Genomic DNA, 17,391 nt, shown 5'->3' with positions numbered 1-17,391 from the left:
AGCCAAACCTGAGGCCTGTGACTAAGGCCAGTGACCCAACACACCCAAGTAGGCCTCTTTCACAGAAAGACTGGGTGGGGTTATATTTCACTCTGCTGTTTGTGTAGTGCTCTGAGCATTGTAGCTTACTATGAACTGTCTGTCTCTCCAGTCGTTACAGTCTCATGGTACCTGGGAATGCAAGCCTCCCTGGCCACCAGAGCCAGGTGATCAGAAGGTGTCCCCTGGGTGGCAGCCACAAAAACCAGGGCTCCAGATGTAAAAACCAGGGCACCAGACATATATAAAAACTCCCCTCCGGGAGATACTGGCAAGCTGGAGTGCAGCAGAAGGAGAGTATGAAGGGACTTTGAGGTCTCTGGAAGGGATTACCCTTAGATCTGTGTTTAATTAAGAATTCTACCTCTCTGACTGCAGCTTTGATGGTAAGCTAATAGGCTTCTTTAACAGAGAGACTGGGCTCCTGGGTGTGTTGCCTCTTGCTGTGCCCTGGGATTGGTAGCTCCTTAAGAATTCTTTCTCCATTGGTTACAGTCCTGTGGAACCCGTGAGTATAAGCCCTGGTGGCCACCAGAGCCAGACAGTCTAGAGATGTCCCTGGAGGCAGCCACAATAACTAAGGAGTCAGACAAGTTTATAAGCTCCTTCCTGGGAGATACTGGCCAGCTAGAATATGGCAGAGGGGAGCTCAAAGACTGCATCCATCAGCCTTCATTCCCTGAGAGCTCCTCCACAGGCCTCTAGACGTGTGCCAAACCAACAGCCTGCCCCTTAGGCCCAAGTTCCTGGATAAGCAAATAGGCCTCTCACTGAAAGACAAGGAGTGTGTTTCAGTCTGCTATGTGTGCTGTGCCCTGATACAGTGGCCTGCTAAGAACTGTCTCCAATTGCTATGGTCCCATGAAACCCAGAAACACAGGCCCTGTTGGCCTCCAGAGCCAGGCAATCAAGTGGCATCCCGTGGGTGGCAGCAACAAAAACTGGAGCACCAGACTTATGTAAAAGCTTCCCTCTGAGAAATACTGGTGCTCTGTAAGGCAGAGGGAGAGTGGGAAACTGGTGCCCTCTGGCTGGAGTGAGGCGCAGAGGGAGAGTGTAAAGATGGTGCCTGCTAGTCTGTCCTTTGACAGTAGCCCAGCAGGCCCCCAGATGTGTGTTAAATTAGACGCTTGCCCTTTAGGCTGAGGCTTTAAGATAAGGAAATTAGCCTCCTTAACAGAAAATCTGGGCACCTCTATAGGGGCTGCTTCTGTACTTGGCCCTGGGGCCGGTGAGTCCAAGCATGCAAGCCCTTTAAGAGCCTTTTCTCACTTCACTAGAGCATTGTAGATCTCATGGACTCAAGCCTCATTGGTTTTCAAAGATAAGTGTTTCGGAGAGGGTCCAGATCAAGATGGCAGAGAAAGAAAATCTAAGCTTATTTCCTCCCACAGAGCCACTAAAACTACTTCATATGGAACAACTGTCTCTGAGAACAGCCTGAAGACTAGCAGGACGGATTTTTTACAACCATAGATATAAATAAAAGGCCACATCAGGACAGGTAGGAGAGGCAGAGATGCAGTCCAGCAGAACCCATACCCCTGGTGTGGCAATCCCACAAGCAGGAGGGATATCATAACCAAGGAGGTTTCCCCTGAGAAGCAAGAGGCCCCAGCCTCACGTCGGGCTTCACAGCCCACAGGCCTGCTCAGGGAAGATGAGCCCCTGCAATGTCTGGCTTTGAAAATCAGCTGGGCTTATGTCCAGGAGAGCCTAAAGGCTGGGGGAAAATTAAGGCTCCACTCTGTGTGTGTGTGTGTGTGTGTGTGTGTGTGTGTGTGTGTGTGTCTGTGTGTATGTGTGTGTGTCTGTGTGTCTGTGTGTGTGTGTGTGTGTGTGTGTGTGTGTGGTGTTAGAGAGTGTTCTAATTCCATTCTTTTACATGTAGCTGTCCAGTAAGGCTCCACTCTTGAAGAGCTTGCACAAACTCACTCTGAGTCCCAGCACAGAGGTAGCAGCTTGGAAAGAATCTGAATCATACAAGAGGGAGAGTCATTGACTAATTTTAGGGCATGTGCCAGAGGGGCAGGTTTCTGGTGAAACTTTCTCCAGGGTTAGAAGTGCTGATGGGCTCCCTTTCTGTTTTTGCTCTCCTTCCACCCAGCTGGCCTGGTTCTGGCAGGCACCATTTCTGTCATTCTCCATCAACCTACCTAACACCTGGCATCCATCCCCAGCATTCCTCTGAGAACTCACCCCACCCAACCCACCAACCTCAGCCATCCCCTCCAAAGAAACTCCCACCCTGCCCCACCTGGCAGGTGGCCCCAACCAGCACCAGTGCCCCTCAAAAGTGGCTCCTGCTAGAGGGGACCATCCTTGCACACTAATGTGCCCACAGCAATCGCAGCCAGGCCTCGTGAATGGCCAGGCTGGGGACTAGCCCTGCCCACCAGGGTGTCAACAGCAGTTGCGGCCAAGCCACTCAGCTAGCCAGACCAGGGACCAGCTCCATCTACCAGTGCACCCACAGCACTTACAGCCCAACCACAACAAGAGAACATACACAGCGCATACAGGGGATAACCGGGAGCACCTCGCTCTGGTGACCAGGGGTGATGTTGCCACTGGGCCCCACAGGCCACCTACATAAGACCAGTCTTTCAAGACTGGGAGATGTAGCTGATACACATATTATGTAGAAACAAACACAGACAGGCAAAATGAGGAGACAAATAAGAAAACAAGACAAAACCAAAAGAAAAAAATTAAACAAAATGGAGATAAGCAATTAACCAGATAAAGGGTTCAAATCAATAGTCTTAAAGTTGTTCACTGGACTCTGGAGAAAAATAGATGAACTCAGTGAGAACAGTAACAAGATAGAAAACACAGAAAAGAACCAATCAGAACTGAAGAATAAAATAACAGAAATGAAAAATACACCAGAGGGAATCAGCAGACTACAGGATGCAGAAGAATAGATCAGCAATCTGAGACAGGGTAGTGGAAGTCACCCAATCAAAACAGCAAAAAATAATAATAATAATTTGTAAAATGAGGGTAGTTTGGGACTTCCCTGGTAGTCCAGTGGTTAAGACTGCACACTTCCACTGCAGGGGGCCCGGGTTTGATCCCTGGTCGGGGAAGTTCCCCATGCCACATGGTGTGGCCAAAAAATAGTAATTAATTTAATTTAATTTAAAAAAAAATAAGGATAGTTTAAGGGACCTGTGAGACAACATCAAGTGTACTAACATTCACGTTACAAGGGTCTCAGAAGGAAAAGAGAGAGCAAAAGTTTTCTTCAAAACCTATTTGAAGAAAAATGACTGAAAACTTTCCTAACCTGGCTAACAAAACAGACATCCAAGTGCAGGAAGCATAGAGAGTCCTGTATAAGATGAACCCAAGACACCCATACCAAGATACATTATAATTAAAATCTCAAAAGTTAAAGACAAAGAGAGAATCTTTAAGGCAACAAGAGAAAAGCAACAAGGGACTCCCACATAAGACTATCAGCTGATTTGTCAGCAGAAACTTTACAGGCCAGAAGGGACTGACATGATATTTAAAGTACTAAAAGAAAGAAAGCTTACAAACAAGAATACTCTACCTGGCAAGGTTATTGTTCAGAATTGAAGTAGAGATAAAGAGTTTCCCAGACAAGTAAAAGCTAAAGGAGTTCATCACCACTAAATAAGCCTTATTAAGAAATGTTAAAGGGACTTCTTTAAACAGAAAAGTGAAGGCCATAACTAGAAACAAGAAAATCATGTAAGAAAAAATCTCATTGGTGAAGGCAAACATATAGTAAAGGTCAGTCACCTACAAAGCTAGTATGAAGGTTAAAAGACAAAAGTAGTAAAAGCACCTATATATAAAACAATTAGTTAGGCAATACACAAAAAGATGCAAAATATGTCAGAAACATAAAATATTGGGGGCAGCGAATGTAGTGCTTTTAGAATGCACTCAAACTTAAATGACCATCAATTTAAATAGACTGCTGTATACACAGACTGTTGTATATGAACCTCATGGTAACCACAAACCAAAAACATATAACAGATACACAAAAAATAAAGAGAAAGGAATACACACATAACATGGAAGAAAGTTATCAAATCAGAAAGAAAGAGAACAAGAAACAAAAGAAGAAAGGAACAGAGAAGAACTACAAAAACAACAAAACAACGAAATGGCAATAAGTACATACCTGTCAATAATTACATTAGGGGCTTCCCTGGTGGTGCAGTGGTTAAGAATCTGCTGCCACAGGGGACACAGGTTTGAGCCCTGGTCCAGGAAGATCCCACATGCTGCAGAGCAATTAAGCCCGTGCACCACAACTACTGAGACTGCGCTCTAGAGCCTGCGAGCCACAACTACTGAGCCCACGAGCCACAACTACTGAGCCCACATGCCACAACTACTGAAGCCTGCGCACCTACAGCTGGTGCTCCACAAGAGAAGCTACCGCAATGAGAAGGCTGTGCACCACAACAAAGAGTAGCCCCCGCTTGCTGCAACTAGAGAAAGCCTGCATGTGGCAGTGAAGACCCAACACAGCCAAAAATTCATAATAATAATAAAATAAATATTTTTTAAAAATAATTACATTAACTGTAAATGGACTAAATGCTCCAATCAAAAGACAAAGCGTGGCTGAATGGATTAAAAAACAAGACCCATTTATATGGTTCACAGAAGACTCACTTCAGATCTAAAGACACACACACACAGAATGAAAGTAAAGGGATAGGGATATTCCTAGTGGCGCAGTGGTTAAGAATCCACCTGCCAATGTAGGGGACACAGGTTCGAGCCCTAGTCTGGGAAGATCCCACATGCCGCGGAGCAGCTAAGCCCATGAGCCAGAACTACCGAGCCCACATGCCACAACTACTGAAGCCTGCACACCTAGAGCCCATGCTCCACAACAAGAGAAGCCACTGCAATGAGAAGCCCACGCACCGTAATGAAGAGTAGCCCCCACTCGATGCAACTAGAGAAAGCCCACGTGCAGCAATGAAGACCCAACACAGCCATAAATAATAAATAAATAAATAAATTTTTTTTAAATGGAAGTGAAAGGATAGAAAAATATTTCATGCAAATGGAAATGAATACTAATGATATTAGTATTAGATGGAAATGGAAATCTAATATTAATGATATTAGTATTAGAATACTAATATCAGGCAAAACAGACTTGAAAGCAAAGACTGTAACAAGAGACAAAGAAGGTCATTACATAACGATCCTTGGGGTCAATCAAACAAGAGGATATAACACTTCCAAATATCTCTGCACTCAACACAGGAGCATCTAAATACATAAAGCAAATATTAACATACATAAAGAGAGAAACTGATAGTAATACAATAATAATAGGAGGCTTTAATACCCCACTTACATCAATGGATAGATCATTCAGACAGAAAAATCAATACAGAAATATTGCCCTTAAATGACACAGGTGCACTTAACAGAACATTCCATCCAAAAATAGCATAATACACGTTCTTTTCAAGTGCACATGTAATATACTTTGGGTAGATCACATGTTAGGCCACAAAACAAGTCTCAATAAATTTAGAAAGATTGAAATCATATCAAGCACCTTTTCTGAAAGTAGAAATCAATTACAAGAAGAAAACTGGGAAAAACACAGACACATAGAAGCTAAACAACATGCTTCTAAACAACCAATGAGTCAATATAGAAATCAAAGAGGAAATTTAAAAATACCTTGAGACAAATGAAAATGGAAACACAGTGTTCCAAAAACTGGAGCACAGCAAAGCAGTTCTAAGAGGGAAGTTTATAGCACTACAGGCCTACCTTAGTAAACAAGGAAAACCTCAAATAAACAATTTAAGCTTATACCTAAAGAAACTAGAAAAAGAACAAACAACACCCAAAGTTAGTAGAAGGAAATAATAGAGATCAGAATGGAAATAAATGAAATAAAGACTGGGGGAAAAAAGATCAGTGAAAAAACCTAAATGAAAGAGAAGTTACAACTGACACAACAGAAATACAAAGGATCATAAAAGATTACTACAGTTATTTGCCAGCAAATTGAACAGCCTAGGAGAAATAGATAAATTCCCAGAAACATGCAACCTTCCAAGAGTGAATCAGGAAGAAATAGAAAATCTGAACAGACAGATTACCAATAATGAAACTGAATTAGTAATTAAAAAAAAAAAAGCCCAACAAACAAGCCCAGACAATGGTAAATTCAAACAAACTTAAGGAAGAGTTAATACCTATCCTTCTCAAACTATTCCAAAAAATTGAAAAGGAAGGAACAATTCTAAATTCATTATACTGATATCAAAACCAGATAAAGACACTACAAAAAAAATTACAGGCCACTATGTCTGATGAACATAAAATGCAAAAATCCTCAACAAAATCTTAGCAAATTGATTTCAGTCATATAGTAAAAGAACGATACACCATTATCAAGTGTATTCCACAGATGCACGGATGGTTCTGTATGCACAAATCAATCAACATGATATACTACATTAACAAAGTGAAGGATAAAAATCACATGATCATGTGACTAGATGCAGAAAAAGCATTTGACAAAATTCAGTATCCATTTCTGATAAAATCTCTCAACAAAATGGATATAGAGGGAACATGTATCAACATAATAAAGGCCATATATGACAAACCAGCAGCTAAGAAAGTACTCAACGGTGAAAAGCTGAACGCTTTTCCTCTAACATCAGGAACACGAAAAAGATGTCCACCATTGACACTTTTATTCAACATAGTATTGGAAGTGCTAGCCACAGCAATCACACAAAAAAAGAGATAAAAAGTATCCACATTGGGAAGGAAGTAGTAAGACTGTCACTATTTGCAGATGACATGATAATATATATAGAAAACCCTAAAGACTCCACCAAAACACTATTGGAACTAATAAATGAATTCAGTAAAACTTCAGGATACAAAATCAATATACAGAAATCTATTGCATTTCTGTACATGAATAATGAATTACCATAAAGAAATTTACATAACAATTATATTTACAATTGCAACCAAAAGAACAAAATAGCCAGGAACAAATTTTGCCAAGAAAGTGAAAGACCTATACTCTGAAAACTATCAAACACTGATGAAAGAAACTGAAGACAATATAAATGAATGGAAAGATATAAGAATTAATGTTGTTAAAATGTCCATACTATCCAAAGCAATCTACAGATTCAGTGCAATCCCTATCAGAGTATCAATGGCATTTTTCATGGAATGGGGACAAATAATCCTAAAATGTGTATTGGAACCACGAAAGACTGTGAAAACCAAAGCAATTTTAAGAAAGAACAAAGCTGGAGGTATACATCCTGATTTCAAACTATGCTACAAAGCTACAGTCATCAAAACTGTATGGTCTTGGCACAAAAATAGACACATAGATCAATGGAAGAGAATAGAGAGCCCAGAAAGAAGCCCACTCTTACATGGTCAATTAATGTACAGCAGTGGAGCCAAGAATATACAATTGGGAAAGGACAGTCTCTTCAGTAAATGATGTTGGGAAACTTGACAGCTACATGCAAAAGAATGAAACTGGATCACTTTCTATGCTATATACAAAATATAAACTCAAAATGGATTGAAGACTTAAATGTGAGACCTGAAACCATGAAACTCCTAGAAGAAAACATAGGCTGTATACTCTTTTACATTGGTCTTAGCAATATATATTTTTTTGGATCTGTCTCTTCAGGCAAGGGCAACAAACAAAAATAAACAAGTGAGACATCAATCTAAAAAGGTTTTGTGCAGCAAAGGAAACCATCAACAAAACATAAAGGGAACTTACTGAATAGAAATACTTGTAGATGATATATCTGATAAGGGGTTAATATCTAAAATATATTTTAAAACTCACACAATATCAAAAAAAAACAAACAGTCTGATTAAAAAGTGAGCAGAGGGCATGAATAAACATTTTTCCAAGGAAGGCATACAGATGGCCAACAGACACATGAAATGATCTTCAATATCACTAATATCAGGGGAATGCAAATCTAAACCACAGTGAGATCCTCACATCTTTCAGAATGGCTGTTATCAAAGAGACAACAAATAACAAGTGTTGGTGAGGATATGGAGAAAAGGGAACCCTTATGCACTGTTGGTGAGAAGGTAAATTGGTGCAGCCACTACAGAAAACAGTGTAGAAGTTCATCAAAAAATTAAAAATAGAACTGCTATATGATCTAGCAATTTTACTTACAGGTATTTACCCAAAGAAAACAAAAACACTAATTTGAAAAGATATGTGCACTCCAACGTTTACTGAAGCATTATTCACAATAACCAACATATGGAAGTAACCTAAGTGTCCATCGATAGATAAGTGGCTAAAGATGCTGTGATACACACACACACACACACACACACACACACACACACACACACACAATGGAATTTTAGCCATAAAAAATGAATGAAATCTTGCCATTTGAAACAACATGGATGGGCTTTAAGGGTATTATGCTAAGTGAAATACGTCTGACAGAGAAAGGCAAATACCTTATGATTTCATTTATATGTGGAATTTAAAGACCAAACAAACAAAATAAGACAGAAACATACTTACCAATATGGAGAACACAGTGGTGGTCACCAGAGGGTAAGGGGGTGGTTGGGTGAAATAGATGAAGGGAAATTGAGAGGTACAAACTTCCAGATATAAAATAAATAAGGCATGTGGATGCACTGTATTGCATAGGGAATATAGTCAATAATATGGTAATAACTTTGGTGACAGATGGTTACTAGATTTGTTGTGGGGGTCAATTCATAATATGTATAAATGTCAAATCACTGTGTTGTACACCTGAAACTAATATAATATTACATGTCAACTATACTTCAATTTTAAAAAAGGAGGGGGAAAAAATCTAGACTTGGGGGGAGTTGTCTCAGTTGTAGGTCTTAAAAGTTTGGGTACACAATGTGGGGTTCAAACTCTTTGCTCCTCAGGGAGAAGCTCTGGATTTTGAGTTTCTACCTGATTGTGGGTCACTGTGCTGGGTTGGGGTTTACAGCAAGATTGTGTCTCAGCATATCCTACCCACTTAGGTGTGAGTTTTTTCTCATTTGCCCAATATGTAGGAGTCACTCAGCTGGTTTTTAGTTTTTTTCAGAGGAAACTGGTCCATATGTAGCTATAGATTTGGCATGTCTTTGGAGGAGGTGAGTTCAGGATCTTTCTACTTGACCATCTTGAACCATAACTCTGAATGAAGTCAGTCTCTTGAAGAGATATCTGTACTCCCTTGTTCATTACAGCATTATCAAATAGCCAAAATATGGAATCAACCTAAATGTCCCTCAAAGAATAAATGGATAAAGAAAATGTGGTATATGTATACACACACAGTGGAATATTACTCAGCCTTTAAAAAGAAGGAAATCCTATCATTTGCAACATGGATGAACCTGGAGGACATAATGCTAATTGGAATAAGCCAGGCACAGAATGACAAATAGTGCATGATCTCACTTATATGGGAATCAAAAACAAGTCAAACTTATGGAAGCAGAGAGTAGAATGGTGGTCACCAGGGCCTGGGGGTGTGAGGGAAATGGGGTGATGCTGGTCAAAGGGTACAAAGTTGCAGGTATATAGAATGAGTAAATCTAGAGATCTAATGTACAATATAATGACTATACATTTAATATAATATTGTGTTAAATACTGGAAATTTACTTAGGGTAAAGTTCAGGTCCTCTCATCCCTACCCCCCCCCCAAAAATGGTAACACTGTGAGGAGATGATATGTTAAGTGGCTTTACTGTAGTAATCGTTTCACTATGTATATCACATTATTTTGTTATATATCTTAAATACATACAATTTTTAGTTAAAATGTTTTTAAATTTTTTAATGAAATTAGCTACAGTAAAAAAGTAAAAAGAAACATAAGATTTAAATTAATTATGTATCTTATTTAACCCAATATATCTAAAATGTTATTTCAACATGTACTCAATATAAAAATATTGATGTTTTACTGTTTTTTTCTTCCTAAGTCTTCAAAATCTGTTGTGTATTTGCACTTAAAGACATCTCAAATTGGACTAGCCACATATAGCTAGTGGCTACCATATTGGACCATGCAGATTTGAATTACAAGAATGCCACAAAAAGAGAATGGATAAGGGGAAACAGAGGCAGGGAAGAAACAAAATAATTTGAGAAAATGTCCAAGAACTAAAGAATACTAGTTTCCAAATTGAGCCCAGCAAAATAAGTGAACTAGATACAGACCAAGGCACCTCATCATATTATTTCAAAACACCAGAAACCTCTATAGGCTTCAAAGGAAAAAAAACAAACAGGTTACAGTCAGAGGATCAGTGGCTTTAGACTTCTCAACAACAATGGATAAATGGAAGACAATGGATCAGTGCCTTTAAAATTCTGAAGGAAAAGAACCACCAACCTATAATTCTATAAATACCAACTACATTGGGAGTAGATAAAAGGTATTTTCAATGATCCAAGATCTAAAAATGTAGCTTTTAGGAAGCTACTGAAGGATGTGTTACACCAAACAAGGAAGTAAACCAAGAATGAGGAAAATGTGATATATAAGAAACAGGAGAAAGTTGAAGGGAATCCCTAGGGTGAAACTGTGAACCAGGCCTAGAGATCAACCAGTCTAGATGAGAGTAAGTCAGAAGGAACCAAGAAAGACTTCAAGGAAATGCAATTGATAGAATACCTAATGGGATTGATTATGGATGTAGAAAACTGGTAGAGGTTTTGGGGTTGAATTAGTAACATGTACTGTACCCCAAAAACTAAGCAAATAAGAGAGAAAAGGAAAATGTAGTTATAAACTCTGAATGTTGAGTAATTTATCTATATATTAAGAGGCTGGGGAGGGCATGTGGGTAAGGTGGAATGAGTGGCAAAACAGCTGAAACCTCATCTTTCATAGTGCAAAATTAATCCACTCCTTAAAACAGAAATATGAGAAAGGAGCAATATAGACATCTTAACTGAAATGTAAAGATAAAAACCAAAATAATCAGGTGTTGAAAATGGTTGGATCTGGGGAAGAGAAAATAAAGGTCTACCATTTTTTCTAATAAATTTTGTAAAACTACGTCTAAGTCTAAAGTATACACATATGTAACTTTTAAAAGAAACATGAACAATAATAAATCTGAGTGAATAAAGGACGTTCAATGGGCCATTGCTAATGAGTAGCCTTATCTCCTAGCATTGAGTACTGGTTCCGCTGCATGGATGTGGATGGGGATGGTGTGCTCTCCATGTACGAGCTGGAATACTTCTATGAGGAGCAGTGTGAACGGATGGAAGCCATGGGCATTGAGCCCTTGCCATTCCATGATTTGCTGTGCCAGATGCTTGACCTGGTGAAGCCAGCCAATGATGGTAAGATTGAATAAAGAGCCATCTGCATTGTACACCTAGGTGTACAATGCAACCTCCGCTGCACTGTAACGGAGTGTGGGATATAATCCTGGATGGTCCTAAATTATTTAACTCCCCAGAGTATTCCATACAGGCTTTCCAAATACAGAAGTATTTTAAGTTTCTCCTTTATTGTTAGCATAGAACCAACAATTGATGGCAAATTCTGTTTAAGAAATAGGCTTTTTCAACTTAAAATAGAACTACCATATGATCCAGCAATCCCACTCCTGGGCATATATCCAGAGAAAACCGTAAGTTGAAAGGATACAGGCACCCCAGTATTAATTGCAGCACTATTTATAATAGCCAGGACATGGGAGCATCCTAAATGCCCATCAACAGAGGAATAAATAAAGAAGTTGTGGTATGTGTATACAATGGAATATTACTCGGCCATAAAAAAGAATGAAATAATGCCATTTGCAGCAACATGGATGAACCTAGGGATTATCATACTAAGTGAAGTAAGTCAAACAGAGAAAGACAAATATATGATATCACTTATATGTGGAATCTAATTTTTTTTAAAAGATACAAATGAACTTATTTATAAAACAGAAGCAGATTTATAGATATCAAAAACAAATTTATGGTTACCAAAGGCGAAGGTGGGGAGGGATAAATCAGGAGCTTGGGATGAACACATGCACGCTACTATACTTAAGCTAGATGACCAATGGGGACCTACTGTATAGCACAGGAACTCTACCCAATATTCTGTGATAGCCTATATGAGAAAAGAATCTAAAAAAGAATGAATACATGTGTATGTATAACTGAATCACTTTGCTGTACACCTGAAACTAACACAACATTGTAAATCAACTATACTTCAATAAAATTAAAATATTAATAAATATAAATTTTAAAAATTGTTTAAAGAAATAGGCTTTTTCCATAGAAACAGAAAGCAGATTAGTGATTGCCAGGGGCTGAGAATTTGGGAGGGGAGATGGAGTTGGACTGCTTGATGGGTACAGTTTCCTTTGGGGGTGAAGAAAATGCTATGGAATGTGATAGTGGTGATGGTTCTGCAACATTGTGAATGTACGAAAAGCCACTAAGTTGTACCCTTTAAAATGGTTAAAATGGTGAATTTTATGTGAACTTTACCTCAAAAAAAAAAAGAAATCAATTTTTATAATCAAATAAGCATATGCATATACTTTTAAACTTCAGTAAAAGTTTTTTCACTTGCCAAAACAGCTCTTGAAATTTACCAGATTTGTTCTTACACAGGCAAAATAACTCTACGAGATCTGAAGAGATGCAGAATGGCTCACATCTTTTATGACACTTTCTTTAATTTGGAGAAATATTTAGACCATGAACAGAGAGATCCCTTTGCAGTCCAGAAGGTACCAGTATAGTTTTAACTTCTATTTGAGGGCTGCAGTATCAGGGGTTGTGTGCTACAGATAAAAATGGTCTCTGTCTGCAGGAATTCTGGTATTTAAAAAAGTAACATTTAAACATTTCATCACATACTGAAATGAGAGAATAAAGGACCGAGAGCACATCTCTTCCCATAGTATTAGAAAGTATATTGGGCTTGATTTAACTGTACCATTCAATTTCGGGATGACAAGGTAATGAAAACTAGATGCTCTCCAAAATAAGACAACCTTCAGATAATGTAACACTTTTTCAAGTGGTAATGATCACTGTACATGACTATCAGTTTGAAGACATTCTACAGCTGAAGAGGGGTGAGCTGCCTTCCCCATACACAAAAACCTGTGGACTCTCAGAAAACCCATGTCCAGAAAAACACCAAACAAACAAAAAGCAGAATATCACCACTTCTTCTAATCCCCTGTTTAAAGAGTAAAAATTATATTGATGGAAAAGAACTGTTTCAGTTGAGTCCTACAGGAGTACAAGTACAGGAAACTTTCTCAGTCTTTTCTTTGTCTTCCATATGTTGCATAACTGTACTTGTAAGAATACAAAGATCAGCTTCTAAAACCAAATACTCTGCACTGGAACTTGGGGCATATCAAGATGCATTATCACTAGCCTGAAGTCAGTATTATATTTCATTGAGTTTAAGATGCCCCATTATTTTATATACCTTTAAGCAAGAAAAATCATTGCCAATTGTAAGTCTGAGATGCATGCCAATTTCAGAGATGTTAAAAGCATGGGGTGAAGTTCTTAAAGTGGATTAAATACAGTAATTAAGACATTGTGTAGTCAGTATTTAGGTACTTGCATTCTTCTAGGCATAACTAACCTTACACCCTAGGGCAATACTAACTCAATTTCATCATGGAAAAACATCATTTTACCTAGAACATATAAACCAAGATGCTGCCTGTATTGTAGAAGGAAAAGAAAATATATGCCCTTTTTTCATTTCTTTTATTTGTGTTATAAATTTTACTTTAAATTTTTTACCTTTAAATTTTCTTTTTTTTTCTGAGAGGTGGTAATTATCAACATTCTGAAAGTGCAGAAAGTGCTCAGTAAATTCCAAGCACTGTGTTGAAAAGACACTGGTTATTTAGAGATGACTCAGTATATAAAGAATGGGTATACAGAGATGAAAAAAGACAGAAGAGCAAAAGGTGGCAACCAAGCATAGTATAGCGAAGGAAATGATTGTGGGGAGAAGGGCAGTTTCTGAAAGATAACACAGATAACACAGTATCTGAGCTGGCTTTGAAAGAAGCAATAAAAATTTGTCAGAGGAAGGGATGGTACATTTCAGGTGGGCATAAGCATACCACAAGTCACTCCAGATAGCTGCTGTGCAAAGTGCCAGAGGAGAAGGGGCTAGAGAAGAACCTCTGAAGAATCTAGACCTAAACAGTCTAGCTGCTGAACAGCCTTATAATTTTGTAATTCAAGGTGTAGAAAATCACTTTAGGAATGTTACTTTAGCACCACTTTTAACATGTTTAAATGAAACATTTTTCAGATAGGTTTTTTTCAGTGATGTAAAACATTTGTAATAACCTATCTCCAATTCTTTGTCTTTGATTTTGTTTCCTGTGGCTGTCCTCTTCCCAATCAGGATGTTGAGAATGACAGTCCTGAGCCCTCTGACTGGGACAGGTTTGCTGCTGAGGAATATGAGACCCTTGTAGCGGAGGAGTCTGCCCAAGCACAATTCCAGGAAGGGTGAGTGAGCCTGCCTTGGTCTTGTAGAACTTTTTTTAACAGGGGTAATAACCACATTAGGACCACCTTAAAAAATCAAGCTAGTAATCCTTTCCTATTTCTACCATTTTTGAATATCATGAAAATGAGTGATTTTAACCAATTTCAGTTAAATGAATATTTCCCCAGCAGTCTTCTCTTTCCTTCTTCACTAACTTCCTGAAAAGTCTTCTCATGTGCCATTTCCTTTAATGGAGTTGTACCTTTCACTGAAAACTGAGATCATTGTGCAGTCGTACTACTTTGCTAGGGATGTTAGTACACCCTGTTTATAAATACAGGAGGAGGCTAGAAGAACTGAAGCTCTTTTAAGTAGTAAAGATCATCATGTTTAAAACAAATCTTTATCAGACATGGTTTGGTGCTTTCAACCCTGAACAGGAAGTAAACTCTATGATTTATAATAGGGTATAATTCCATAAAGGGACTGTGGTAAGAAATTAAATTATCCAAGACTTTTACTGCTTAGAACATTTCAGTAACTATAATTTGCTGGCTCTTTTCATCTTCTCGCGATTCCTTTAGCAGTTCCTATGATTCTTCCTTAGTCATTGTTTCTCTAAGCCTCTCAATTAATCTTTATTATTAATGTAATGCATTGTAATGCATTTTGAATAGGCAGTATATTAATTTGATTTAATATTCAAATAAAAGAATAAATAGTAAGTTTCCTGCTACCCAGTTGTCCCCAGAAGCAACCACTGTTATCATTTTCTGTGCACCCTTCCAAAGACACTCCATCCCCACTCCCTCCCACATGTTCTCACACTCTCTCTCTCTCATACACACACACACACATATATACATACATATGTGTATATGTATAAAAGCAAATACACATATACATTCTTTTATTTCTTTCTTCCTCTTACACATATGGTACCGTACTCATTATTTAGTTCCCTTCTTTTTCCACACTTCTATAAAGTTTCTGTTATACAAGATGAATAAGTTCTGGAGATCTGCTGTACAACATAGTATCTATAGTTAAAATATAGTATTGTGCACTTTAAAATATGTTAAGAAGATAGATCTCATGTTAAGTGTTCCTACAAAAGAAAAAAAAAGAACACAAGGAAATGTTTGGAGGTAATGGATATGTTTAGTACCTTGGTTGTGGTGATGGTATCACAGATACAAGCATATATCCAAAATCATCAAGATGTATTCACTAAATGTGTACAGTTTTTTGTATCAAACTTCAATAAAGCTAAAAATGATAACAACAAAGATTGGGAGAGCAGCATGGTGAACCAGATACTTGTATTTTATGATCATTGAGGTATAAATGAGGCATCACAAATATTTGGGGGGCCCTGAGGTGTATGAAAAAATTAATAAAAGCATAACTGAAGATTGGAGAAAAACAAATCAATAAATTGGAGATTATTCCATAAATATATTTAATGAATGTGCTAAGTTTTTTATAACTATATAATATTCCACTATATAGTTATACCATTATTTTACATTCTTCCGTTCACAAACATTATAGTGAAAATAGTGAAATATTAGAGATATAATGCTGCAGTGAGTAATCTTATGTGTCATTTTATACATATGCAGGATAAATTTCTAGTGCATAGCAAACAGATAGCAAACTTGCAAAGACATAGGAGGATTTTAGAGAAACCAACAAGAAATGATGCAGACACCCAGAACTAGCTATGGTGGGAGCATTTCATCCCTAGGCCTAAAAGGACAAGGAGGTGAAACCATCATCAGAACCCAATGAGAAAAGCTATATGGAGAGGGTCACCTGACAGAACTTGTGACCTTCAGTAATGGGATTAAGCCAACCTGTGACAACCCAGCTGAGGGACAGCTGCTAGAATATCCCGTTTCATTCTCATATCCTTCAGTATCCTGCAGGCACTTCTCTTTAGCTTCCAACCAGAAACCAGAAGACAAAAGAGCCCAATGATGTGGTCCATTTGGGTCAGGCTCCTGGGGCACAGAGCTAGGGGAAGAGTAGATCTAGAGGGATAAACAGAAAATACCCAGCTCAGTAGATAATGTCAAATAGTCCTCCACAGAGATTGTACCATTAAGTCTTGAATATCTTTTCTGAGAGTACTGAAGAAGCCATCACCAAACCACCTTCTTTAATCTAGAGATTTCCTTAACATGCTTAGCCACAAAACTGGGACCTCATTTTTATGTCAAAGACCCAGAGGAAACCCTTAAAATCATTCATCATTCATTGATTATCTTAAGTCTGAGTGCATCAGAAAAGACAGGCAAGTTGATTCACAGGCATGATTTAGTTTTTTGGCAGGGAGCTTCATTAGTAGGAATTGGGGTAAGTGTACTGATCTTATGAAGCAATATCACTACTGTTAAGAAGATGTGTAGATGTTTATAATAGTGAAAACTGGAGACAATCTAAGTATTTAATAAGAAGATTAATAAAATTATCCTACATATACACAGTGCAATCCCACGTAACCATTAAAAATCATTTTGTGGATGTATAATTCTTAACTAGCAAAGAAAAAATAGAGATGTGAAAGAAGGCTTTGAAATATCAAGTAAAAGTGAATAGAAATGAACAAAATTAAGTTATCAGAAAATTAGGTATATATAAGGAAAACAAAAGGGACCTACCTTAAACATACTAGACAGTGGAGCAAATGAAATAGAAAAAAATATTCAAAGATAACAGAAAAGCTTTTTTGAAATAAAAGAAGACCTGAATCTGAAAGGTCAGAAGTCACACCATATCCAGGAAATACTGATGATG

The 17,391-nt window shown here is 38.0% G+C and overlaps 1 protein-coding gene across 2 annotated transcripts in view; it reads left to right on the top strand.

Annotated features, from left to right (window-relative positions):
* The window catches only part of PPP2R3A (protein phosphatase 2 regulatory subunit B''alpha), a 164,785-nt gene that overhangs the window by 127,021 nt on the left and 20,373 nt on the right, over positions 1–17,391 (top strand). For both annotated transcript variants that reach the window (XM_007457542.1, XM_007457543.1), the window contains exons 10-12: positions 11,266–11,441; positions 12,723–12,841; positions 14,503–14,609. In XM_007457542.1, the coding sequence (XP_007457604.1) occupies positions 11,266–11,441; positions 12,723–12,841; positions 14,503–14,609 (402 nt within the window). The remainder of the gene's footprint in view (positions 1–11,265; positions 11,442–12,722; positions 12,842–14,502; positions 14,610–17,391) is intronic.

This window comes from Lipotes vexillifer, unplaced genomic scaffold (assembly GCF_000442215.2).
Source record: "Lipotes vexillifer unplaced genomic scaffold, Lipotes_vexillifer_v1.1 scaffold86, whole genome shotgun sequence".
Lineage (NCBI taxonomy): Eukaryota > Metazoa > Chordata > Mammalia > Artiodactyla > Lipotidae > Lipotes > Lipotes vexillifer.
The sequence above is the reverse complement of the archived record's forward strand: the minus strand, read 5'-3'. Positions and strand labels throughout refer to the sequence as shown.